This window comes from Bombina bombina, chromosome 5 (genome assembly GCF_027579735.1).
Source record: "Bombina bombina isolate aBomBom1 chromosome 5, aBomBom1.pri, whole genome shotgun sequence".
NCBI lineage: Eukaryota > Metazoa > Chordata > Amphibia > Anura > Bombinatoridae > Bombina > Bombina bombina.
Window position 1 is genome coordinate 873,562,523 of NC_069503.1, and position 27,006 is coordinate 873,589,528.

The 27,006-nt window shown below is 38.4% G+C and overlaps 1 protein-coding gene across 1 annotated transcript in view; it reads right to left on the reverse strand.

The window, feature by feature from the left end:
• Positions 1–27,006, reverse strand: part of LOC128661646 (ethanolaminephosphotransferase 1-like) — a 189,672-nt gene that overhangs the window by 57,553 nt on the left and 105,113 nt on the right. Inside the window, exon 5 of the mRNA XM_053715877.1 lies at positions 1,943–2,211. Coding sequence (XP_053571852.1) covers positions 1,943–2,211 — 269 coding nt within the window. The remainder of the gene's footprint in view (positions 1–1,942; positions 2,212–27,006) is intronic.

Sequence of the window (27,006 nt, forward strand, 5' to 3'; positions counted from 1 at the left end):
TTATCCTGCTGGAAGTAGCCATCAGAAGATGGGAACATTGTAGTCATGGACATGGTCAGCAACAATACTCAGGTAGGCCATGGCATATAAACAATGCTCAATTGGTACTAAGGGGTCCAAAGTGTGCCAAGAAAATATCCCCCACACCATTATACCACCACCAGCCTGTACCGTTGATACAAGGCAGGATGGATCCATGCTTTCATGTTGTTTACTCCAAATTCTGACCCTACCATCTGAATGTCACAGCTGAAATCGAGACTCACCAGAATAGGCAACATTTTTCCAATCTTCTATTGTTCAATTTTGGTGAGTCTGTGCAAATTATAGCCTCAGTTTCCTGTTCTTAGCTGACAGGTGTGGAAACTGGCATGGTCTTCTGCTGCTGTAGCCCATCTACTTCAAGGTTTGACGTTTAGTGCATTCAGAAAAGTGGTTATTTGAGTTACTGTTTCCTTTCTATCATCTCGAGCCAGTCTGCCCATTCTCCTCTGACCTCTGAAACCAACAAGACATTTTCGTCCACACAACTGCCACTCACTGGATATTTTCTCTTTTTCAGACGATTCTCTGTAAACCCTAGAGATGGTTGTGTGTGAAAATCCTAGGAGATTAGCAGTTTTTGAAATACTCAGGCCAGCCCGTCTAGCACCAACAACCATGCCACGTTCAAAGTCACTTAAATCCCCTTTCTTCCCCATTCTAATGCTCGGTTTGAACTTCAGCACATCGTCTTCACCACGTCTAGATGCCTACATGCATTGAGTTGCTGCCATGTGATTGGCTGATTAGCAATTTGTGTTACCAAGCAGTTGAACAGGTGTACTTAATAAAGTGGCCGGTGAGTGTAGAGTAGTTGAACTGAAACATGGAGGTAATATGATTCCTTGATTCTCGTGATTCATATAAACCTTTTATGGAAATCATATGAATCTTTCTTCTGTAAGTAAATATTTCTGTTGTGCTGCTAAAGAATAACACATCAGACAAGTCTTATTTTTTTATTTTTTAACAAATTAACATCCTTTTAACTGCAATTATTTTTCAGTAGTCAAACTCCTTATTTAGAGGAGCCAATCTGGGCTTTAGTATACCTACAACTAAGCTAGCCACTGTGATAAAGTTAGTGTCAATTGCATTGTTTTGCAGATGTTATCTGATAAAGCCAGTTAGGGACAGATATGTAGCAGAGTTAATCTTGAGAAGTCTAAGTTACATGAGAAGAGAGCAAAACAAATAATGAATAGCAAAGTTTTTTCCATTACGCATAACTAAACATTTTATATAAACATCTGTTAACTGTCCCTTTAAATGTATTTTGTACTATAAGTTTAATCACTTGAGATTTGCAATTGTTTTACTACAGAATTGCCAGTATTTTCCGGTCCTGTTGCAAGTTGTGGTTTTGCCAAATGTTTAGTGAAGTGTAAAAGTAATTTCATGGGATAAAATAAACCTTCTCATGTGTGAAGTCTGTAGCCTGAATACAATTGTTGCAGTCTGACAGCTAATAGATATTTTCTTTTTACGTTTTTTAATGTCAAGGTAATGCAAAATGTTTATTTTTTTCCGGATGAAATAGGATACAAGAAGAAAAGATATTATATTAATAAGTGAACTGGCTCAGCACCAAGGGTCTTTGTTAAATAATAGTAAAATATAACAATTACAGCCCTGCATTTTCTTTAACTGTTTGGATGTTTCCACTGTATCTTTAAAAGGATATTATTAAAGTCATTATATTTCTTTGTTGCATGTATAAGAGCTAAGAGGCCTTTTTTAAATGTATTTTAGTTTAGTGTTTGGGATGAATCGTGCACAAACATACTCTTCCATGTGTCACTTTACAGCATGACATGAACTTTGTTATACTGGTGAAAACGTCTAATCTAAAAACAATTGTACACTAAATATTTAGAGTTTGATTAAAGCCAAAACTCACCACTTGGCTTATATCATAGGCCCAGGGAAGAAAGAGTATACCAGTGTTGTATTTTTCCCAGTGCGAGAGCATAAAGGTGAACAGGACAATACAAGAAACTGCATACATTGTCCTTGCTGATAACCCTGCAGCTCCTGAATCACAGCCAAAGATGGAGAACAAAGATAATGGAAATATAGACGCTGCCCAGCTGTCAAGCCCATGGTCAAATAACTCCCCCAGAGGACTGCTGGACTGTGTACTCCTGGCATGTTTCCCATCTATTGAATCTGCAGAGAAAGATGTGTCATAAAGAATGTTGTAGGAGATACAGCAGAGATGAACCAGATTATAGAAGTTATTGTCTTTGGTCTTAAGCCACTTGCTAGTATTACAACCACAGCGCATATCAAATGAAGTAAACATTGACTTTCTAATGTAACATATCATCAACATGTCTTCCTGTGTTTACATATTCAGCACTAAATAGTATAATCAGATATGCAGAACAGAAAACAAAGAACATATGAAAATTAGAAACATTTCTGTGGTTTGGAATAATTTCTGTTAGAATTGTTAGAATGTATAATGTGACTAGTATAAGTGACAAGCACTGCATAGCTGTATATCAGTGTCAGAGACAATGCGCAATACGGAGCTTGATACCCCTTGAATCCTGCCAGCCTTCAGGCTCGCCGGAAACGGAAGTTATGAAGCAGCGGTCTAAAGACCGCTGCTCCATAACTTGTCTGCCTGCTCTGAGGCCACGGACAGAAATCAACCCGATCGAATACGATCGGGTTGATTGACACGCCCTGCTAGCAGCAGGCCACAAATCTGCAGGGGCGGCATTGCACCAGCAGTTCACAAGAACTGCTGGTGCAATGATAAATGCCAACAGCGTATGCTGTCTGCATTTATTGATGTACAGTGGACATGATACGCTACTTCGTATCATGTCCGCTCGCACATTGATAAATATACCCCAATGAGTCTGCAGTGAATTTTAAATACAAAATAATTTCTACTAATTCAATGACTTCCAGTTCTATTATTTATCTAACTCTTTTTTTATTCTCAATGGGATTTAAGGAACATAGTGCAGAGTCATAGCATTTAATGGCACTCAGATTTATCAACCACAGAGGCATGAAAGGCAGAGTTTGCCCTGCTGGGATTCGAACCTGCAACCTAAAATTTCAATGGATACTTCAGTTGGACAGTTAAAGGGATACGAAACCCACATTTTTTTCATGATTCAGATAGAGCATGCAATTTTAAGCAACTTCCTAATTTAGCCCTATTAACAATTATTTTTCGTTCTCTTGGTATCTTTATTTGAAAAAGCAAGAATGTAAGCTTAGGAGCAAGCCCATTTTTGGTTTAGCACCTTGGTAGTGCTTGCTGATTGCTATAAATATTGTTGCAAGACAGTGCTGCCATGGAGTACTAAAGACACATGCACACTCCTGAGGTCATATGAGACTACCTAGTTTTACCTAGTTTTACTCTTCAATAAAAGATACCAAGAGAATTAAGGAAATTTGATAACAAAAGTTAATTGGAAAGTTGTTTAAAATTGCATGCTGTATCTGAATTATGAAAGTTTAATTTTGACTTTACTGTCCCTTTAAAAGCTTAAAGGTGCCAGATACTGAAGCTCTGCCTCTTCATATTGGGCACCGCCATCTTGGAGCTCAGGTATTCTCCCAGCCTGTGACAGAAGCTGTACACACTTACAGACCAGTAATATTGGCTACTTTTTACAGCTGTATCATTCGCTTAGGGCAAGTCGCGCAGCAAATTATTTGCGAAAATACTGCACGCGTTATGGCTTTTTCGCATTTGGGGTTGAGCAGCTATTACAAGTTGCAAAATAACTTATTTTGTGCGTGCGTTAAGCCGCATAATCCAAACAGCCAAATCGTGTGCACGTTCACGTATTCCCCATAGAAGTCAATGGAGAAGACATATAGAAAAAAAACACTAAAACCCTAATCTGTTGCGCAAAGCCCATGACATATTCTCCTCGAAAAGTGTACATGAAAATGTGAATATTTCATATTTTGCGGAAATGTTTTCGTAACAGAATATGTATATTTCTCTATATGCATGATGATTTTTGGACTGATATATCTATTTATAGCGAGATATGTATATGAATTTATATATGTCTAGATATCTCAAGATCTATATGCGAATAGCTCTTTAAAAATCCCTCTGATATATTGTTTAATGTGTATAAGATTGTAATGTAAACTCTTTTCATTATCTCCATAGTTAAACATATCCCTATACATATAAATGCATGTTTCTCTATGTATGTGTATGTATGTCAATGTAAAATCCCTGTGTCTGCTTTTGTTTTCTAACACCCGAGATCTCATATCTTTGAGCCCTTATAACTTTTGTGTGCAATATTTGTTTTAAATAATTTGTATTAGCCAGTGTTAAACATAAGTGTAAGTGTACTTTGTAATATATTTTTGAAGTGTTTTGTGAAACTTTTATGTCGTGCAAAACTGTTAACTTCAGCTCTTCAAGCACTGAAAAGACTGTTACGTAAAAGGCAAATGTGCGTGTGCAGTCGTGATTTTTTAAGACTTATAATAGCTGCGCAATGGAAATTGATTGCAAAAAACTCAGAAAACTCATACCGGACGACTTGTAATCTTGCCCTTAGTGTGTTAGTCTTCATGCTGATGTTCCAATCAGCCAATAGAATGCAAGCTCAATCCTATTGGCTGATTGGATCAGCCAATAGGATTGAAGCTCAATCCAATTGGCAGATTGCATCAGCCAATAGGATTTTTTTCACCTTTAATTCCGATTGGCTGATAGAATTCTATCAGCCAATCGGAATTAAAGGGACGCCATCTTGGATGACGTCATTTAAAGGAACCTTCATTCAGCAAGAAGACTCTGATTGAAGAGGATACTCCGCGCCAGATGTCTTGAAGATGGAGCCGCTCTGCGCCGGATGGATGAAGATAGAAGATGCCGTCTGGATGAAGACTTCTGCGGGCTTGGATGAAGACTTCGGCTGCTTGGATGAAGACTTCTGTGGGCTTCGATGAGGACTTCTGCCGCTTCGTTGAGGATGGATGTCGGGTCTTCAAAACTGTAAGTGGAACTTCTGGGGTTAGTGTTAGGCTTTTTAAGGGTTTATTGGGTGGGTTTTAGTTTTAGATTAGGGGTTTGGGCAATTGAAAAAGAGCTAAATGTCTTTTAAGGGCAATGCCTATCCAAATGCCTTTTTCAGGGCAATGGGGAGCTTAGGTTTTTTTAGTTAGGTTTTTATTTGGGGAGTTGGTTGTGTGGGTGGGGGGTTTTACTGTTGGGGGGGTGTTTGTATTTTTTTTTACAGGTAAAAGAGCTGATTTCTTTGGGGCAATGCCCCGCAAAAGGCCCTTTTAAGGGCTATTGGTAGTTTAGCTTAGGATAGGTTTTTTTTTTTATTTTGGGGAGGCTTTTTTATTTTGATAGGGCTATTAGATTAGGTGTAATTAGTTTAAATATCTGATAATTTCTTTTTTTTATTTTGTGTAATTTAGTGTTTGTTCTTTTTGTAATTTAGGTAATTGTATTTAATTTAGGTAATTTATTTAATTGTAGTGTAAGGTTAGGTTTTATTGTAAGGCAGGTTAGGTTTTATTTTACAGGTAAATTTGTATTTATTTTAGCTAGGTAGTTAGTAAATAGTTAATAACTATTTAGTAACTAATCTACCTAGTTAAAATAAATACAAACTTGCCTGTAAAATAAAAATAAAACCTAAGCTAGATACAATGTAACTATTAGTTATATTGTAGCTATATTAGGGTTTATTTTACAGGTAAGTATTTAGTTTTAAATAGGAATTATTTAGTTATTAATAGTAGGTTTTATTTAGATTTATTTTAATTGTATTTAAGTTAGGGGGTGTTAGGGTTAGACCTAGATTTAGGGGTTAATAAGTTTAGTATAGTGGCGGCGACGTTGGGGGCGGCAGATTAGGGGTTAATAAATGTAGGTAGGTGGCGGTGATGTTAGCAGCGGCAGATTAGGGGTTAATAATATTTAACTAGTGTTTGCGAGGCGGGAGTGCGGTGGTTTGGGGTTAATATGTTTATTCTAGTGGCGGCGATGTCGAGAGCGGTAGATTAAGATTAGGGGTTAATAATTTTATTTTAGTGTTTGCGATGCGGGAGGGCCTCAGTTTAGGGGTTAATAAGTAGTCTATGGGTGTTAGTGTACTTTTTAGCACTTTAGTTATGAGTTTTATGTTACGGCGTTATAGCATAAAACTCATAACTACTGACTTTCAGTTTACAGTATTGATCTTGGCGGTATAGGGTGTACTGCTCACTTTTTGGCCTCCCAGGCAGACTCGTAATACCGGCGCTGTGGAAGTCCCATTGAAAAAAGACTTTACGCAAATTGCGTAAGTTAATTTGCGTTAAGGCCAAAAAAGTGTGCGGTGCCCCTAAACCTGCAAGACTCGTAATACCAGTGGTAGTGAAAAAGCAGCGTTATGAGGCTTAACACTGCTTTTTCACTCATACCACAAAACTCGTAATCTAGCCGTTTGTTTCCTAAGTATTACACCTAAATGTAACTTAACGTGTTTTGTTATCTAAACAAAAAAGTAAATTTATGCTTACCTGATAAATTAATTTCTTCTATGGTACGACGAGTCCACGGATTCATCCTTTACTTGTGGGATATTATCCTCCTGCTAACAGGAAGTGGCAAAGAGCACCACAGCAGAGCTGTCTATATAGCTCCTCCCTTAGCTCCACCCCCCAGTCATTCGACCGAAGGTACAGGAAGAAAAAGGAGAAACTAAAAGGTGCAGAGGTGACTGAAGTTTAAAATAAAAAAATATAATCTGTCTTAAAATGACAGGGCGGGCCGTTGACTCGTCGTACCATAGAAGAAATTAATTTATCAGGTAAGCATAAATTTACTTTTCTTCTATAAGGTACGACGAGTCCACGGATTCATCCTTTACTTGTGGGATACAATACCAAAGCTACAGGACACGGATGAACGGGAGGGACAAGACAGATGGCTAAACAGAAGGCACCACTGCTTGAAGAACCTTTCTCCCAAAAATAGCCTCCGAAGAAGCAAAAGTATCAAATTTGGAAAATTTGGAAAAGGTATGAAGCGAAGACCAAGTCGCAGCCTTACAAATCTGTTCAACAGAAGCATCATTTTTAAAAGCCCATGTGAAAGCCACCGCTCTAGTAGAGTGAGCTGTAATTCTTTCAGGAGGCTACTGTCCAGCAGTCTCGTATGCCAAACAAATGATGCTTTTCAGCCAAAAAGAAAGAGAGGTAGCCGTAGCTTTTTGACCTCTACGTTTTCCAGAATAGACAACAAACAAAGAAGATGTTTGACGGAAATCTTTGGTTGCTTGCAAGTAAAACTTCAAAGCACGAACCACGTCCAAGTTGTGCAACAGACGCTCCTTCTTAGAGGAAGGATTAGGACACAGAGAAGGAACAACAATTTCCTGATTAAAATTCTTATTAGTAACAACCTTAGGAAGGAATCCAGGTTTGGTACGCAAAACCACCTTATCAGCATGGAAAACAAGATAAGGCGAGTCGCATTGCAATGCAGATAGTTCAGAAACTCTTTGAGCCGAAGAGATAGCAACTAAAAACAGAACTTTTCAAGATAGAAGCTTAATATCTATGGAATGCATAGGTTCAAACGGAACCCCTTGAAGAACTTTAAGAACTAAATTCAAACTCCATGGGGGAGCAACAGTTTTAAACACAGGCTTGATTCTAACTAAAGCCTGACAGAACGACTGTACGTCTGGAACATCTGCCAGACGCTTGTGCAGTAAAATTGATAAAAGCAGATATCTGTCCCTTTAGGGAACTAGCTGATAGTCCCTTCTCCAATCCTTCTTGGAGAAAAGACAAAATCCTAGGAATCCTGATCTTACTTCATGAGTAGCCTTTGGCTTCGCACCAATAAAGATATTTACGCCATATCTTATGATAAATTTTCCTAGTGACAGGCTTTCGAGCCTGAATCAAGGTATCTATGACCGACTCAGAGAAACCCCGCTTGGATAAAATCAAGCGTTCAATCTCCAGGCAGTCAGCTGCAGAGAAACTAGATTTGGATGCTGGAACGGACCTTGAATCAGAAGGTCCTGTCTCAGTGGCAGAGTCCATGGTGGAAGAGATAACATGTCCACCAGGTCTGCATACCAAGTCCTACGTGGCCACGCAGGAGCTATCAAAATCACTGAAGCTCCTGTTTTATTCTGGCAATCAAACGAGGAAGGAGAGGAAATGGTGGAAACACATAAGCCAGGTTGAATGACCAGGGTACTGCTAGAGCATCTATCAGTACTGCTTGAGGATCCCTTGATCTTGATCCATAACAAGGAGGTTTGGCGTTCTGACGAGACGCCATCAGATCCAATTCTGGTGTGCCCTATTGATGAATCAATTGTACAAACACCTCCGGATGGAGTTCCCACTCCCCCGGATGAAAAGTCTGATGACTTAGAAAATCTACTTCCCAGTTCTACACTCCTGGGATATAGATTGCTGATAGATGGCAAGAGTGAGTCTCTGCCCATCGAATTATCTTGGTAACCTCTATCATCACTAGAGAACTCTTTGTTCCCCCCTGATGATTGATATATGCTACAGTCGTGATATTGTCTGGAATCTTATGAATCTGGCCGAAGCCAGCTGAGGCCACGCCTGAAGCGCGTTGAATATTGCTCTCAGTTCTAGAATATTTATCGGGAGGAGAGCCACCTCCTGAGTCCACACACCCTGTGCTTTCAGGGAATTCCAGACTGCACCCCAGCCCAATAGGCTGGCGTCCGTCGTCACTATGACCCATGCTGGCCTGCGGAAACACATTCCCTGGGACAGATGATCCTGTGACAACTAACAAAGAAGAGAGTCTCTGGTCTCTTGATCCAGATTTATCTGAGGAGATAAATCTGCATAATCCCCATTCCACTGTATGAGCATGCATAGTTGCAGTGGTCTGAGATGCAAGCAAGCAAACGGAACTATGTCCATTTCCATTACCATTAGTCCGATTACCTCCATACACTGAGCCACTGATGGCCGAGGAATGGAATGAAGAGCTCAGCAGGTGGTTAAAATCTTTGATTTCCTGACCTCCGCCAGAAAAATTTTCATGTCCACCGAATCTATCAGAGTTCCCAGGAATGGAATTCTTGTGAGAGGGATAAGTGAACTCTTTTTTACGTTCACCTTCCACCCGTGAGATCTTAGAAAAGCCAACACGATGTCGGTGTGAGATTTGGCTAGTTGGTAAGTTGACACCTTTAATTAAGATATCGTCCAGATAAGGCGCCAGTGCTATGCCCCGCGGCCTTAGAACTGCCAGAAGGGACCCTAGCACCTTTGTGAAAATTCTGGGAGCTGTGGCCAACCTGAAGGGAAGAGCCAGAAACTGGTAATGCTTGTCCAGAAAGGCGAACCTGAGGAACTGGTGATGATCTTTGTGGATAGGAATGTGCAGATACGCATCCTTTAAATCCACGGTGGTCATATATTGACCCTCCTGGATCATTGGTAAAATAGTCTGAATGGTCTCCATCTTGAAGGATGGGACTCTGAGGAATTTGTTTAGGATCTTGAGTTCTAAAATTGGTCTGAAGGTTCCCTCTTTTTTGGGAACCACAAACAGATTGGAGTAAAACCCCTGCCCCTGTTCTGTTTTCAGAACTGGGCAGATCACTCCCATGGTATATATGTCTTCTACACAGCATAAGAACGCCTCTCTTTTTGTCTGGTCTGCAGACAATTGAGAAAGATGGAATCTCCCCCTTGGAGGAGAATCTTTGAAATCCAGAAGATACCCCTGGGTTACTATTTCTAAAGCCCAGGAGTCCTGAACGTCTCTTGCCCAAGCCTGAGCAAAGAGAGAAAGTCTGCCCCCTACTAGATCCGGCCCCGGATTGGGGGCTACCCCTTCATGCTGTCTTGGTGGCAGCAGCGGGCTTCTTGGTCTGTTTCCCTTTGTTCCAAGTCTGGTTAGGTCTCCAGACTGACTTGGATTGAGCAAAACTCCCCTCTTGTTTTGCAGCAGGGGAAGAGGTAGAGGGACCACCTTTGAAGTTTCGAAAGGAACGAAAATTATTTTGTTTGGTCCTCATCTTATTCGTCTTATCCTGAGGAAGAGCATGGCCTTTTCCTCCAGTGATGTCTGAAATTATCTCTTTCAGTCCAGGCCCGAATAGGGTCTTACCTTTGAAAGGGATGGCTGAAAGCTTAGATTTTGATGACACATCAGCAGACCAGGACTTAAACCATTACGCTCTACGTGCTAAAATGGCAAAACCTGAATTCTTTGCCGCTAATTTAGCCAGTTGAAAAGCGGCATCTGTAATGAAAGAATTAGCTAGCTTGAGAGCCCTAATTCTATCCAGAATATCATCTAATGGGGTCTCAACCTGAATAGCCTCCTCCAGAGCCTCGAACCAAAAGCTGCAGTAGTTACAGGAATAAAAACCCTGATGAATAAATATTTTCTTTAAGAGACCCTCTAATTTTTTATCCATAGGATCTTTGAAAGCACAACTGTCCGCAATAGGTATAGTTGTACACTTAGCCAGGGTAGAAATAGCTCCCTCCACCTTAGGGACCGTCTGCCACAAATCCTGCATGGTGTCTGATATGGGAAACATTTTCTTAAAAGTAGGAGGGGGAGAGAACGAAATACCTGGTCTATCCCACTCCTTAGTAACAATGTCCGAAATCCTCTTAGGGACCAGAAAAACATCAGTGTAGGCAGGAACCTCTAGATATCTGTCCATTTTACACAATTTCTCTGGAACTACAATAGGGTCACAATCATCCAGAGTCGCTAAAACCTCCCTGAGCAATAAGCGGAGGTGTTCTAGTTTAAATTTAAAAGCCGTCATATCTGAGTCTGTCTGAGGAACATCTTTCCTGAATCAGAAATCTCTCCCTCAGACAGCAAATCCCTCAGCCCAACTCAGAACATTGTGAGGGTACATCGGATATGGCTAATAAAGCGTCAGAGGGCTCAGCATTTACTCTCACACCGGACCTACTGCACTTCCCCTGCAACCCAGGCAGCTTATATAATACCTCTGTGAGGGTAGTATTCATAACTGCGGCCATATCTTGCAGGGTGAAAGAATTAGACGCACTAGAAGTACTTGGCGTCGCTTGTGTGGGCGTTAATGGTTGTGACACTTGGGGAGAATTAGATGGCATAACCTGATTCCCTTCTGACTGAGAATCATCCTGCGACATACTTTTATTAGCTAAAATATGTTCTTTGCAATTTATTGCCCTTTCAGTGCATGAGGGACACATTTTAAGTGGGGGTTCCACAATGGCTTCTAAATACATTGAAAATTGGCTTTCCTCAATGTCAGACATGTTATAAACAGGCTGGTAATGACCACAAACAAGCTTGAAAACACTTTATTTAGTGAAAAAATAACAATCTTAAAAAATGGTACTGCGCCTTTAAGAGAAAAAAAGCATACACGTTCTGCAAAACTGCTTTAAAATACACCAATCGTTCCAAATTTTTTATATAAGATTCAATTTATGCAGTTAAGTTTGCCCCACAAGAAAAAGAAACACTTAACCCTTTATTGTGAAAACCGGATAGTTAATAGGCCTAAATCCGTAAACAACACCCCCAGCACCTCTGTGGCGCCTACCTGTCCTCAGGGTTTGGAAAAATGGGGTTAAAGCTTCGATTTGGCCCAACACTTCCACAAGGGCCCTCTGGAGTTGGAGCTTGCTGCTTGCTTAGTAAATACAACTGCGCATCTGAGGCGCGAAAATAGGCCCCGCCCACCTCACTCAATGTTTTGTCAGTCTAAAAGAACCGCACCAGATCGGTTTAAAACTAGCCATGTGGGTTCTGAGACCCAAACAAGAAGCCAAGTGTACCCTCAATAAAGTCTTCCAAAAAAACGTTATTGTAAAAAAAAACGTTAACAGCACTCCCAGTTCACAAAACGTTTGCCCACAAACATATGAAAACTCAGTGTATATTAGCCCCTTATGCAAGCATAGTAATACCCTTCTATCTCTTACTGCTTACCCTTACCCTCATGGGGATACTGTCAGCCTTTCTGAAAAACCACAGTCTCTCCAGAAAAAAATGACTGAACATACCTCACTGCTATATAGCATGAAAACGTTCCTCACACTGAAGTTCCTTGTACCCCTCAGCCATTCTGTGAGAACTGCTCTGGATCTTAGTGACAAATGCTAAGATCATCAGCCTCCAGGCAGAAGTCTTTATCCAGTAAATAGTACACACCGGTACCATTTAAAATAAAAAAACTCTTGCTTGAAGAAAATAAAAACTAACATTTTATCACCTCTATCACTTTACCCTTCCTAGTACTTAGAGTAGGCAAAGAGAATGACTAGGGGGTGGAGCTAAGGGAGGCGCTATATAGACAGCTCTGCTGTGGTGCTCTTTGCCACTTCCTGTTAGCAGGAGGATAATATCCCACAAGTAAGGGATGAATCCGTGGACTCGTCATACCTTATAGAAGAAAATGTATAAGCGTTTACTTCAGCCTTCAAAAAGTGCTACATTTTTAAGTGGTATTTTGTTTTGTGTACGAGGGCAACAGTTAAATCACCATTTGTTTTTTTGTTTTTTAAATATATTTTTATTATTTTATCAAATGAGATTCTTACTAATGTATAAGTCATTATGTACAAGCAAAGATATAAGACAAGAAACATTTCAGATCAAACAAAAAGTACAATAGACAATGGTTGTCTAGTTCAGTGGTCGCCAATCAGTGGTCCATGGACAACTGGTGGTCCACAAGAAGATGTTGGTGGTCCTTGACACCATCAAGCAGGACATCAGTGAAAACCAATGGAGGAGGAGTTAAATTACAATCTCCCTATGCACGTTGCGTAGTACTGTACAACTTGCGTAGCTAGATTGTATTTTTAACTCCTCCCGCCTGGCGGGCTGCTCAGAGGAAGATGCTTCCATTCTAAAGCCAGCAGAGGATGGTATAGTCTTGGCTTGAAATAGTGGAATTAAAGTATATAAAAAAAGATTTATTTTTTTTTCTTATATTTCATTTATTTTCTTCTTTTCTTTACCTGTCTCTTTGAAGTAGTTTTCCTTATTCCTTCAGATGGACTTATATCAATATTTGTCTTCCTCCTCTCCATCTTCTTTTTTTTTATTTTTTTATTAAATATTAATTATTTTTCATTCTAATAATTTTCCCACGCACAAAGTCATTCCACCTGAATTCCAGCAGATCAGCCATATCCCACCAGTATTATAGTAATTGCCAGTAACATCAGTTGTGGTTAGCTCACATCCATGTTGAGAGGTTTCTGATATAAATTTAATTAATGACTCCGATGTCTGTCCATGATCATAAGTCGTTTTGAATAATTCCTAACTGGGGAGGTAACTTGGAAGTCTTGTGGTCCCACTTTCTGCCTCTCTGTTTCCAGCTCAAAAGTTGGCACTCACCCTTCATCTGTCATGTGGAGGTATTCTCTCAGTTCTGTCTTTCAGATTGTTAATTCCAAAAAATAATTCTTAAAAATGTGTAAATATATACATAATGTAAACTTAGTTATGGTTACACTAGTTATGTACAGTATATACAATATACATATATACATATATATAATCAACACACAAACAGTGAAGTCACAGGTTTTTCTCAAAATGGTGCAAATTTCAATTGCACCATTTTGAGAAAAATCTGTGACTTCACTGTTTGTGTGTTGATTATATTATTGGAGTAGAAGTACAAGTAGTTGACTTAGGAGGGCGGATTCCTTAACTGAGTTTGTATCTATATATATATACTGTTAGTGATCCACGGGATTTAAAATTGTGAGTTTAGTGGTCCCTGAGGCCTGAAAGGTTGCCGACCCCTGGTCTAGTTCATAGATATCAAATGTAAGAAAAAAATAAATAAAAGATCTTATAGGTCACGTTTTAACAGAGGTATTATCATAAACCAGTATATATTGTGCTGCTAAAATTAAGCAGACGATCCATTTAAGAAAATGAAGAAAGAAAAAGAGAAAGAATGAAAAGAGAAAAAAAATATATATATTTTCTCTTTTTTTTCCTTTTGAAGGGCCTCTCTCTATTTCCCTTCCTCCACTCCCCACCCCCTAATCCTCTTAGAACGTCCATTGTCCTTGAAGCATATATTCCATCATCAGAATAGTATTTATAAAGGGGGTTAGGATTTTCTTCTGGAAATCTATTTCTTGGGCTTATATAAATTTCTCCCACTTCTGAATAAATACTTCTATACAATTTTCTAAAAGGGATAATGTGTCTATCTGTTCCTGTATAAGAATATGACAGAGCTGATTTCAGATTCCCAAATCTAGGGGCTTTTCTATACTTCCATAGTTTTAATATTATTTTCCTACCCAGCAGGATGGATACATTTAAGAATTTGGTGTCTCCCCTATATATAGATCCATCCAAAAGAAATATGATATGTTGGGGTTCCAAATTTTTATTTTATTTTTTTTCAAACAAGCTTTATTGACGTAATTAAAAGTTTTACAATTGCCATGGATTTTATCCAGCGTTATACAATTAAATCAATAAAAAAAAACATAAGACAAGGACGAAATTGTCCATTTTGCTAAGTTCTGGGGTCCATGGTGTTGCACCCCTAGAAAATCATCTCAATAGTTCAAGATAGCTTGTAGGTTTTTCTTTTTTTTTCAAAACGTGTGGATAAAACAACCACATAACATATAAACTTTGCTACATAACATATATCGAAACTGAAAAATCTTACAAGTACAAATACACTTGAATGTAACTTACCATCAGTAAAATGGTGATTAAAATACGAGACACGGTCCCAAGGCGGGGCTCTAGCTAGGTCATTCCTTTTTCCTCGCCATGTGGGATGGTTTAAGCAGACAGGGATGTAACATTGCTGGAGTTGTTTAGTTGGGGTGGCGTCCTGGCATACGTATAAGTGTATGTTTCCCAAAATAGAGACATTGGACAATAAAAGTCCATCCTATTTGTTTTCTGATAATGAAATCTTTCAAGGGACAAAAGGAGTGTGACGTTTTGTAACCATTCCCTTTGGGTTGGTACGCTGTTTCCATAATCTAGGGACCAATTGTTTTGCGCTGCTTAGCATAATGTATAATAAGACCTGTCTATACTTGCATTTGATCTTAGGAGGCTTATTGAATAGCAGCGTTAAAGGATTAAAGGGAATTTCCACAGAAAGGGCCTTTTGAATTTCTCTATGAATGTCTTGCCAAAAGGGTTGGAGTATAGGGCAGTCCGACCATATATGAAGAAGTGTACCTATTTGTTTACAATCCCTCCAACACAGTGGATTGGAGTGAGGATAGATCTTAGCTAGCCTGCTAGAGTAGAGATACCATCTTTCAAGTAGTTTTAGGTTTGTTTCTGTGATACCCATTGAAGAGGGTGCCTTCCCCATTTGTTGGAATATGGTGCCCCAAGTTTCAGGGGGGACATCAAACCCTAGTTCAGTTTCCCATGCTTTAGTGTATGGTGGGAGGTTTTTAGAGTGTAAGGCAATGAGGATTTTATATATCTTAGAAAGAGTGCCCTTCGCTAGCTGCGGAGATTGACAGAGGGATTCAAAAGGGATTACGCCTCTTATCAGGTTAGGTTTATCTTTGTGACAAGAGAGGAAATGTGATAGTTGTAGATACTCAAACCATCTATAAAAAAAAAACAATATTTTTGTCTGCTAAGGATGTTTTGTGTATTATGGCCTCTTTTTCTATAACTAAATGGCAGGGTAGGCCTGCTGCTATTGTATATAGTCCTTCTGACCATTTATGCAGTAACGGGGGGAAATCAGTATTGTGTAGTAGAGGGGTTAGTGGTGAGGGAATAGTAGATATGCCATTCTGAGATCTTGTGAGACAGTCCCATGTTAGAAGTGTGTCGGACACCAACAAAGGGGTGAGTGGCGACAAAGATCTATATTGTCTGTATGTCCAACACAAAGAGCCTAGACTTTTTGAGCCAGTTAGGTCGTGCTCAAGCTTGACCCATTCTTTATCTAGAGTGTTTTTACACCAGTCAACCACCCTGGTTAATTGTGCTGCTTGCATATATATCAAGAGATTAGGCACTCTGAGTCCCCCCCGTCTCTATTTCTGTAAAGAATGGACTTAGCTATTCTAGGACGTTTGTGTGCCCATATAAATCCGTTTATGAAGATCTGTGCGGAATGTATATACTGTGGGGGAGGCTGGATGGGTATTGTCTGAAACATGTATAAAAAACGTGACAAGATGCTCATTTTAAAGGTTTGTATTCTACCCAGCCATGAGAGATTTTTATTTCGCCATGCCCTTATATCTGATCTAATAGAATCAAAGAGGTACTGGTGGTTTAAGTGATGTAAGGACTCCCTCGAGTTCGTTATGCGTATCCCTAAATAGTTTATAGAATTGTGTTTTGACAGAAATTGGTATTGTTTGGTGATCTGTTGGGAAATCTGATCAGTGATGCCGATGCCCAGGAACTCCGATTTCTGCATGTTTATTTTGAAGTTAGAGAGGGTACTATATGTTTCTATAACCGGCATCAGTGCCGATAGGGATTGCAAGGGTGAGGTCAATGAAAATAAAATGTCATCCTCATAAAGTGTTGTTTTGTAGTGTGTATCTGCTATATGGACTCCGCATATTTCATCCTTTTTCCTGACATTGGAGGCTAAAACCTCCATGGCCAAAATAAACAAAATGGGGGATAAGGGGCAGCCCTGTCTATTAATATGGGGAATTAATCAGATATAGAGTCGTTTAATTTGATGCAGGCTTTCGGTATCTGGTAGAGAGCGAAGATTTTCTCGATAAGCTTTTCCCCTAGGCCAAACTGGGCTAGTGTAGATTTAAGGAACAACCAGTCCAGCCTATCGAAAGCCTTTTCGGCATCGATGGCCAGAAAGATGAGGGGATGCTTTGTGTCTGAGTGTATTCAATTAAGTTTAGGATTTTGATGGTATTATCTCGTGCCTCTCTGCGGGGAACAAAGCCTACTTGATTTAAGTGAATTAGATGTGGAAGGAATTTGTTAAGTCTGGAGGCTATGAGTTTTGCGTAAAGCTTAATGTCTACATTTAATAACGAGATAGGGCGATAGTTAGAAGGGATATCTGTAGGTTTGCCGGGCTTAGGGATCACAGAAATATGTGCTTCCAGCATAGGTGGGAGAAAAGGATGCTCCTGGTCTACTAAGTTAAATAGGGTACATAAGCGGGGGAGTAAGCTGGGTGCAAACTTTTTGTAATAGGCGACAGTAAACCCATCAGGGCCTGGACTTTTACCCGAAGGTAGTTGCTTAAGGGTAGTCAGGAGTTCCACCGTTGAAAAGGGTACCTCTAGTTTTGACGCTTGCGCATCAGTGAGTTGCAGTAAGGGGGTGCCTAGAAGGTATTCATTTATAACGCTTCTGGTGTCTATGGGGCGGTCGATTTTTGGGAGATCATAGAGTTTAGAGTAGTATGCCATAAATTGGGAGAGAATTTCAGGAGTGGTATTTACTTTCTGGTTTGTGGGAGTTTTAATTTCATGTATAAAGGTTTTAAGCTTTTTAAGTTTCAGGGAGCGTGCAAGAAGTTTTCCCGCTCTATTACTTTCAAAGTAGAATTTCTGTTTGGTCTTTAAGGCAAATGCGTTGGCTTTGCTAATTAACTGGTCATGAACTGTTTTCCTAGCCTTTTCTAACTCAGCCAATATTTGAGGAGAATAGGGGTTTCGTTTGTGTTCGTACTCAAGTTTGGATAATAAATCAGTAGATGTTTTATACAGCTGTCGCGCTTTTTGCCTAACATGGGCTTGATATTTTATAAATTCCCCTCTAATGAAACACTTGTGGGCCTCCCAGACAACAAAGGGGTCTGTTTCAGGTAGGGAATTAAATTGGAAATATTCCTGTAAAAGTTTCTCTAATTTGTCAATAAAGTCTGGGAAATTTAATAATTTCTCGTCCAGTTTCCACTGCAAAGTGCTTTGTGGTGCCGATGGCCATTTGAGTGTTGTTAGTACTGCAGAGTGGTCGGACCACACCGTGTGTGAAAGTCTGGAAGACAGGACATTAGTGAGACCTCTTTGGTTGGTGAAGAGGTAGTCAATTCTGCTATAAGAACGGTGAGGGGCTGAGAAAAAGGTGTAATCCCTCTTCTCAGGATGTTTAAATCTCCAAATATCGAACAATGTCTGTTCAAGCATGAGTTTCCAAATTTGTTTGACTGTATGCTTAGGTGTTGTGGGCTTTGGATTCATGGTGTCTAAATATGGTTGGATGGGGATGTTGAGGTCTCCACTTAAATATAACGCTCCTATTGTGTGGTCTAAGATCTGCGCAAAGCATTTTCTAAAAAAAGGGAGTTGCTTGGTGTTGGGGGCATACAAATTAACCAGCGTCACCGGGGAGCCGAATAATAGGCCAGTCACGCATAGGAATCTACCCTCTGTATCTGTGTGGGTGTGAATGGGGGTAAAAGATACATGTCTGCTTATGAGAATACTCACGCCATTGCGTTTGTGGTCAAATGAGCTGTGAAAACATTGTGTGAAGTGGCCACCCAAGTATTTAGGCTCCCTATGTTTCAAGAAGTGTGTCTCTTGTAAAAAAAGGATGTCACCCCCCTTCCTACGTAAATCTCGTATAGCTAATGAGCGTTTTTGCGCAGAGTTCAAGCCCATAGCATTCTGACTTATTAAGGTGAGAGTTTTAGTGTTTGCGCTCATGTTTTGGCTGTTGTTGATGCCTATGAAAGAATAAGTATAAGTGGGAGTGCAAGTATAGATGTGAGTGTAAAGTGTTGCAAGTAGTATTTTCTGAATGAGCCATTGGGCCCGCGTCTCTGTTACATAGCATAAATAGTATAAACATCAAACAAAATTGAAACAAACAATGGAATTTACATCTTCTCATAGAATATCTTAATACTATTAAAGTCATTTAACTTTTATTGCTCAAGGGGAGGGATTATAACCCACTCCATTATAGAAGGTTATACTATTAAATCTAACTAATGCTCAATTACATAGACTTCTTGCTAGTAATATAAGAAAAAACAATTGCAAAAATAACATTAAGAAAGAAGAAAATAAAATGTTCCTAAAAAAAGGAACCTTAGGACATACAGAAACATATGGTCATTCGAGACTATACATTACCCTAATACAATACTGGAAGATCAGGCAAAGAGGCTACCAGCCAGTTCACAGCTTGGAGAGAGCCAGATGAGAGAAAAAACTGTCTAGGCTGTGTCTTTAGAAGAAGAGCCAGAAGTTTTGGCCTGCAGTTTAGTCTTCGGTCTTGATGCTATTCGCTGCCAATCTCCAGGAACAGGTCTGGCAAGTCTCTTTTTAGGGGGCTCAGGGGGATCTTCTGTAGGAAGTCCCTCAGGAGGATCAATTTCTAGTGCCAAAAGGCACTGACATCTTCCAGAGTCTTGCAGACCAATTTTCTATTTCCATGTAAGACATAGAGGTAAAAAGGGAATCCCCACCTGTAGAGGATTTTCTTTTGTCGGAGGAGTGCTGTCAAAGGGGTGAGATCTCTTCTCCTTTGCAATGTCCGCTGTGACAGGTCTTGATAAAATTGAAGGACAACCCCCCTGAATTTCACCAGTTGGTGTTTACGTGAAAGGTTTAGGAGCTCTTCTTTTTCTCTGAACTCCCTAAACTTCATAATGATATCTTTTGAGGGGGCCATGTCCGGGGGTTTTGGCCTAAGGGCTCTATGGGCTTTGACCCACGGAATATCTGTGGAGGGAGAGGTGTTCCTGAGATGTGCGAAGAGGGCCGGAAGATAGATTGGAAAGTCCTTAGGTAATACTGACTCAGGTACACCCCTGATTCTAAGGTTTTTCCGTCGACTTCTGTTCTCGATATCTTCTATTTTGTCGTAGAGATCTGCAATGAGGGATGTGTGATGATTTGTAGTATCTTGGGTCGAGTTAATCTCCTCCTGGAGATGGTCTGTGAATTCTTCCAGAGCCTCCACAGAGTGTAGGTCTTGCTTTATTTCTGCTATCTCTTCGCGTATGCAAGAGCAAATTATGTCAGCTATGTCCTGTTTGGACGCTAATGTGGAGAGGATGGTGTTTGGAACAGGCGTACTCTCTTCTGAATCCTCTATATTTGTTTGTGGTGTCTGAGCCCATTTCATTGGCGACTTGTTAATCTCTTCGCTTGTAGTGACTTTTGTGCTTGAGGGTGAGAAAAACTGGGCAACCATGCTGTCCCTGTGACTGGGCAATTTTGGTGGCTTATTAGGTTTTGCAGAGAGTTTGGCGTTCATTTTGCAATGCTGGCTGGGGTTAAGCAGGTGTACTGTATTCCCCTCTCAAGGACAGATGCGGTAATTAAACCTTGATTAGGGGTAATGAGCTAGCTTTCTAGGTAGTTTCAACAAAGTCTCTATTGAAGTGGTTAGATTGAGATAGGCAGTTTTCACCTTAAAACGCAATAAGTTAAATAAGAAGAGCAGTCCCTGATTTGTGCGTATTGGTGTCAAGTGAACTGCCATGTGGAGTGCTAAATTTTTATTTAATTGTTGGCCGAGCTGCTCTTGCCTTGTGTCTGCGGTTTTAAAATCCCAGAGCCAGAGCCTGATATTATTTTTGTACACACTTTCCCAGGTTCTCCTGCCTGTATTGGGGCCAAAGTATCACAGCCCTACGTGTTCCTCACCCGCTACAGGCCAACCCTCCATGTCGACACCCTCCGTCACCTAACAGTGGGATGACGGCCTCCTACCTGAACGTTATGCGATCAAGTCGCATCAAGATGTTGCGTTGCTCTGCGGGTAAGTGCTGTCAGTCCCCGATGCCTCACGCTGTTGCGCTCCTCGCTTCTCACCTGAGCGGTAGTGTCTCTCTCTGACGGCCGACAAGCTAGTTCCACTTTAGCTCATGGGCCTGTAACCTGCCAGGGTATTTCAAAGTGCGCCACAGGCAGCGATCATGATAGTGGCCAGCGCTCTAAGTAAACCCCCTGGGTCTTTTGTTGAAAGTGGTCCCGTGGTTCCTGGTATAGCAATCTTTCACTGGGGCATGTTTTGCAAGTTTAAATTAGGGAAATAAAGTCTGTTATGAGCTGTTCTATGGAGCTGGGTTACAGAGCTCAGGAGTTACACAGCCACCATCGCTGCTGCCGGCTCCGCCCTCCTCCAATTTTTTTTTATAGTTTGAACTATATTGCTTAGCCAGTCAGAGAGTTTATGCCAAAATTTCTAATTTTATGACAAGCAGAAGCAGTGTAATATATTTGTAATATATTGCCACATTTTATACAAAGAGCATCTTCTGTTTTGGTTAATTTGACCATTCTCTCTGGGGTTAATATAGATTAATTTTATTTGGGATTCTTGATAATATGTTGCCATCAATGCTTTGTTTACTCTCCTTATACTTTGAATTATTACATTTTCCGCTAAGTTTATACCCAGTATTTCAGTCTATTTAGAGTGGCTCCTTTGTATTACTTTTTCATTTTTAATTGTCATTAAAGACTTATATATTAAAAAAATAGAATATGTTCCGCTTCTAAATTGAATAAAGATTTTTTCCTGAAATTTAGAGCTCCAATTATATCCATGTTGCTGCATTAAGGTCATTATACAATTTTTTACTTGGTAATATACAAATAGATGGTTATTGGGAATCTCAAACTCTTGTCTGATATTCTGGAAGGTTTAAATCAAATTATCTTGTTTATTTATTAATTGGTAAAGATTTTTAAGTCCTAATTCTGCCCACTCTATGAAGGGTTTTGTTGTAAATCCCGTTATAAAAAGAGGGTTTCCCTGTATGGGAAGATATTTCAGTATTAAAGAATTAGATCAGCTGATTGAATAAATATCCTGCCAAGCTTTAATAGATTCATACATTACAGGAATCTTTGTACATAATATAGGTAGATCTTTCATCTGAATATGAGCCAATGCCGGTAGAGTAAAAGGATATACTATTTTTTGTTTTAGCTCTATATTGTATAGTAGTTTCCCGTTATAAACCAGTCTATTGCAAATTTTATTACATATTATTAAATTTGGTAAATTTAGCCCTCCTTTCTCCTTAGGCATTTGTAACTTTTCAAGGCTTAACATTGGTCTTTTGTCTTGCCAGAGAAATTTAATTACATTTTTATTTATCATTTGCATATCAGAATGGTGTAGAGGGAGCAGAATAGTTTGCATTAGATAGAATATTTTGGAGAATAAGATCATTTTAAAGATATTTACTTTACCAATTTAAAGATAAGGGTAATTTAGACCATCTATCTAGACTATCACAGATCTGGTTTAATTTGTCTCTATAGTTTATCTAATACAAGGACCTTGGAGAAAGAGATATTTTATACCCAAGTATTTAAAATTATTTTGAGCTTCTTGAAAAGGATGAGGTATTACCGAATGTTTATTATTAAGCCAAAGTATTTCAGATTTTAATTCGATTATTTTATAACCAGAAAAGGATCCAAGATTTTGGATCAATTTTAATAAAATAAGTATTTAGGTATCTGCCTTGTTCATGAATAGGCGGAGGTCATCTGCGTAAAGAGAAATTAATACCTTTTTGTCCATTATTTTTATTCCTTTCTATATTATCTCTTATAATAATAGCTAAAGACTCAATAGCTAAATCAAAAAGTAAGGGTGAAAGAGGGCAACCTTGCCGTGTGCCCTTATGCAATATAAAGGGTTCAGAGATAGAGAAGTTAACTATTAGAGATGACATTAGTTTATTATATAATGATTGTATTAACTTGAGAAATTTGTTTTTAAAGCCAAATTTGTGTAGAGTTGTGAACAAATCATAAGTTAAGGAATTAAATGTTTTTTCAGCATCTAGAGATAGTACTTTAGGGTTAATCAGGTTTATATCTTTGCCTATCTGTTCTTGGGCATTTAGATATGAAAGTAATGTAAAGATCTTACGTAAATTATAGATAGATGATTTACCCTTTATAAAACCTGATTGGTCTTTGTGTATAATATTTCTCATTAGATTTTGTATTATATTAACTATGATTGATGTCAATATTTTGTAATCTGTATTCAGTAAAGCAATAGGTCTATATGACCCCATATTTTTCGGATTTTTATCTGATTTCAGTATTAATGATGTATATAATTGTATAAAATTTTTAGATGGCTCATTTTCCTTTATAAGATAATAATTATATAGATTAGTTAAAGTAGGCCCAATTGATTCTTTTAGTATTTTATAGAATTTGTAAGGCAGGCTATCCGGGCCTGCCGCTTAATTAGTGACAGAGGTTTTAATAGCAGATTCCACTTCCAGGGTTGTTATAGGGCTTCTATCATTTCCAATTGATCCTCATTTATATATGGGATTTTAATTTTATCCCAAAAGTTTTTTTTGTGCCTCGTCTATTCCTTCCTTCTTTTTTAATTATAGAGATATGATTATTCTGCTTTTGATTTCTAATTAAATTGGCAAGATATTTCCCAGATTTGTTCACATGTCTAAAGAAGATGCTATTTGCTTTTCTTCCTGCTAATTGTGTTGTTCTAATAGGAAAGTATCTCTTTCATCTTTTGCTTTAATATATTGATTCCAATTCCACAGGCTTCTCTCTGTCAGGTACCTATTATAAGCAATAGATACTTGATTTGCCAGTTGTTCTGATCTAAATCTTCTCTTTTTTTTGAGGGGGGGGGGGGGTTATCGTATATGCTAAAATATCTCCTCTGGTCACACATTTAAAAGCTTCCCAAAATATTTAAATCTTTTCAAAATAATCTTTATTAAAATGTAGAAACTCTTCTCATTTGCTTTTTAGAAATTGTGAAAACTTATTATTATTTACCAAGTATCGCGGAAACCGCAATCCTGAATATTTCATTTGTTTACAATGTGAGTTCATTAGTGATTGGGGAGTTATCTGACAGGGTGATTTATTTTATTTCAGCCTTTTCAGTTTTATCAGTCAACATTGGAGAGGCCAGGAAATAATGTATAAGGGAATATGTTTTATGTGCTTTGGATAGACACGTATATCGTCTATTATTTGGATTTCTCAATCTCCATACAGGTATATCTTTAACATTCAGTTGATTATATAATTTGGTCTCTCCAATATTGATCATTTTATTATCTGGTTTATCCATCCTGTCCAGATTAACTAATGGAGCAAGATTAAAATCTCCCCCAATTATAAGATTATTACTCAGGTTAGTAATTATTCTGTTCTGGATTCTATCCCAAAAAAATATGTCCCTTTCCTCTTTATCCATTTCCTCTTTATCCATTTCTTCTTTCTCCATTTCTTGCGAGATTAAGGAAAAGTTTAATGCTTTTTTAAACAGAATAGCTACTCCCTTTTTTCTTTTTTTTACATGGGGTAAAGAAAATTTCCCCTACCCAACCAGACTTTAATTTTTCAGATTCTGATTGAGAGAGATAAGTCTCCTGTATAAATGCTATGTCGGCATTTAAATGTTTAATATGTTTTAGTACTGCTTAACTTTTAATAGGAGATTATATGCCTCCTATATTCCACAAAATGATTTTTGACTCATTTTAGATTAATAAACAAAGGATAATATTGACATGTCAACTCTACCCGGTGGAATATTCAAGAGAGGAGGGATAGAGTGGGAGGGGGAAAAGAGAGAGAGGAAGAAAAAAAAAGGAAGGGCAGTGAATAGCCCTGAGCGTATAAAGAGAAATAATAAAAAGAAGGTTAAAAACATAGTACTCATATTCAATCATCATAAATGTCAGTTATAAAGGTTTTACCATTTGATAATTTTAATAAGACCTGTATCTTTTTCTTAGCTAAGCATTCTTGGGCTGAGATTGGGTTATCAAACATTTGTATTTCATCCTCAAATGTGATTTTTAATTGGTCAGGGTCAATAATGGTGGCGTTGATTTTGGACTTAATAAGCTGAGTACAGATAGGAGTCAGCATCCTCCTCTTATTTACTGTGTCAATAGAGAAATCTTGGAAAACATAATTGTCTTCCCTTCAATAAGTGGGGTATTTACTAAGCTTTTATATGTCCTCAAAATTTTAACCTTATCTTGATAGTTCAAGCATTTCATTATCACTGGTCTAGGGAAATAATTTCCTTGTACATTGTTTCTGATAACTCCTATTCTATCTATTCTTTCAATCAAAATAGCATTTGTCTCGGGTGGGAGGCCTATTAATTTTGGTAAATAATTTGTGGCAAACTGCATTAGATCTTCATTCATAAATCCTTTTGGGATACCAATTAATCTTAAATTATTTTGTCTAGAACGATTTTCAAGATCTTCCATTTTAGCTTTTAATGCCATAGATTGTTTTTTTAACGCATTTATATCAAATTCTTGTGTGTTCACCCTATCCTCCACATCCAAGACTCTTTGCTTAACTTCAGTGATACGATTTTGAAAGGTTTTGACTTCAGTGGATAATACGTTTAACCCTTGTCTGATCTGTGTAAACTGAGATATGAATATGTCTGTTAGTTGTTTTATAATAGTTTCTGAGTCAATGGGGTTCTGTATGGGAGTAATTTCATCGGAGCTGCTTCTAATTGATTCAGACAACCCTCTACATATTTTTCTTTCTTAGCTGTTTTTTTTTTATGCCAATAGCGGGGGATTTATTCTTGCTAGAGATCACAAATTTTTACATATATGTAAAAGGGTGTTATATAAGAAAAGTGGGGGAGTGTTCAGGTGAAGAGATCAAAAAGGGGTATGTTCATTTAATTATGTGTTCATTACCTGTATAGTAACAGGCAATGAGGTGATTCCCAGTATATGATTATATAATTAGATATAACATTCTAACCACAGTAATTATAAGAAGTGTGTACAGATATGACTCTGCTAAAGTTTTGGGTGCTCTAAGATATGACACAATTTGTGTGCTACTATTTTATAGTTTCTAATTTTGCTTTGTCTATGCTATTATGACATAGGTATACTGGTGTCTTTAAGAGCAGTAGGTTAAATCATCATAATTGGTTATGCCTCTGATTATAAGAAATTTGGCAAAGACCATTTAGAAGACGTATATATAGTTCTATATCACAATATATAGTTATAAATCTGATATTGCAGTTTTGGCATAAACAGATCATCTATATTTAAGCCAATCAGTATGGCACTCTTAATCCTTATATTACTACCTGGCTGTCTTCTTCCAACTATATTTTAGTGGCAGATGCCTAGGATTGTCTTTTAGGAGGAAGAGGGAAGTATAATATAACCCTGTATTTAAATAAGAAAGGCCTTCTTCACTGAGAGTAATTTTTCATCTAACGTATAAATGAGAGCTTTCTTTCCAAAGTATAACTAGAAAGATATTACAGTTCAAAATAATGCATGCTTGTATCTTCTGTTTGACCATGGTAATGAAATCCACTCCAGGCTAATTTGAATGTTCTCAACCAGCAATTTGGGCCTAGTGATTGGGCTTAAGGCTGCTTTGCTGCCAATAAAGCTTGATTGGGTCAGCAAAAATATACAATGAATATAGTTGACTTTAACAAGCCAGACTCTGTGTCCATATATACTATTAAGCAAGATAAACAGTACTTTGACTCCTTTAATATAAGGTTAATAGTTCCAGCCTTAGATGGACAGAAAATAGTGAGGATTGCGGTCCTTGTATTCCAGCCCAAGAACCACTGATTTCCAGCTAGTGATAAAATGAAGACAAATTGACTCCGCTTAGAATCTAACAAGTGCAGAGGAATATATAAGTAAGACGAATCAGATACCTATTTCTTAGGTCCTGAATGTCTGTATATGTTTGCAGTCCCAAAACTTTGGCCTATTTGAGTATCACTTTCCCATAGCTGAATCAAAGTGTTTTGTTTCTGGCACTTAAATAGATGGTCTCATGGAGATCTGTTTAAAATCTTGTTTCCTAAAAGGAGCCACTATTCTTCAGCCAATATAACAAACAAATTAATTTCTGGCACTTAAGTAGATGGTTTTGGAGAATTCATTAAATTCTTATGTCCCAATGAGAGAACCACTATTCTTCAGCCAATATAACATATATCTCACCATTTGT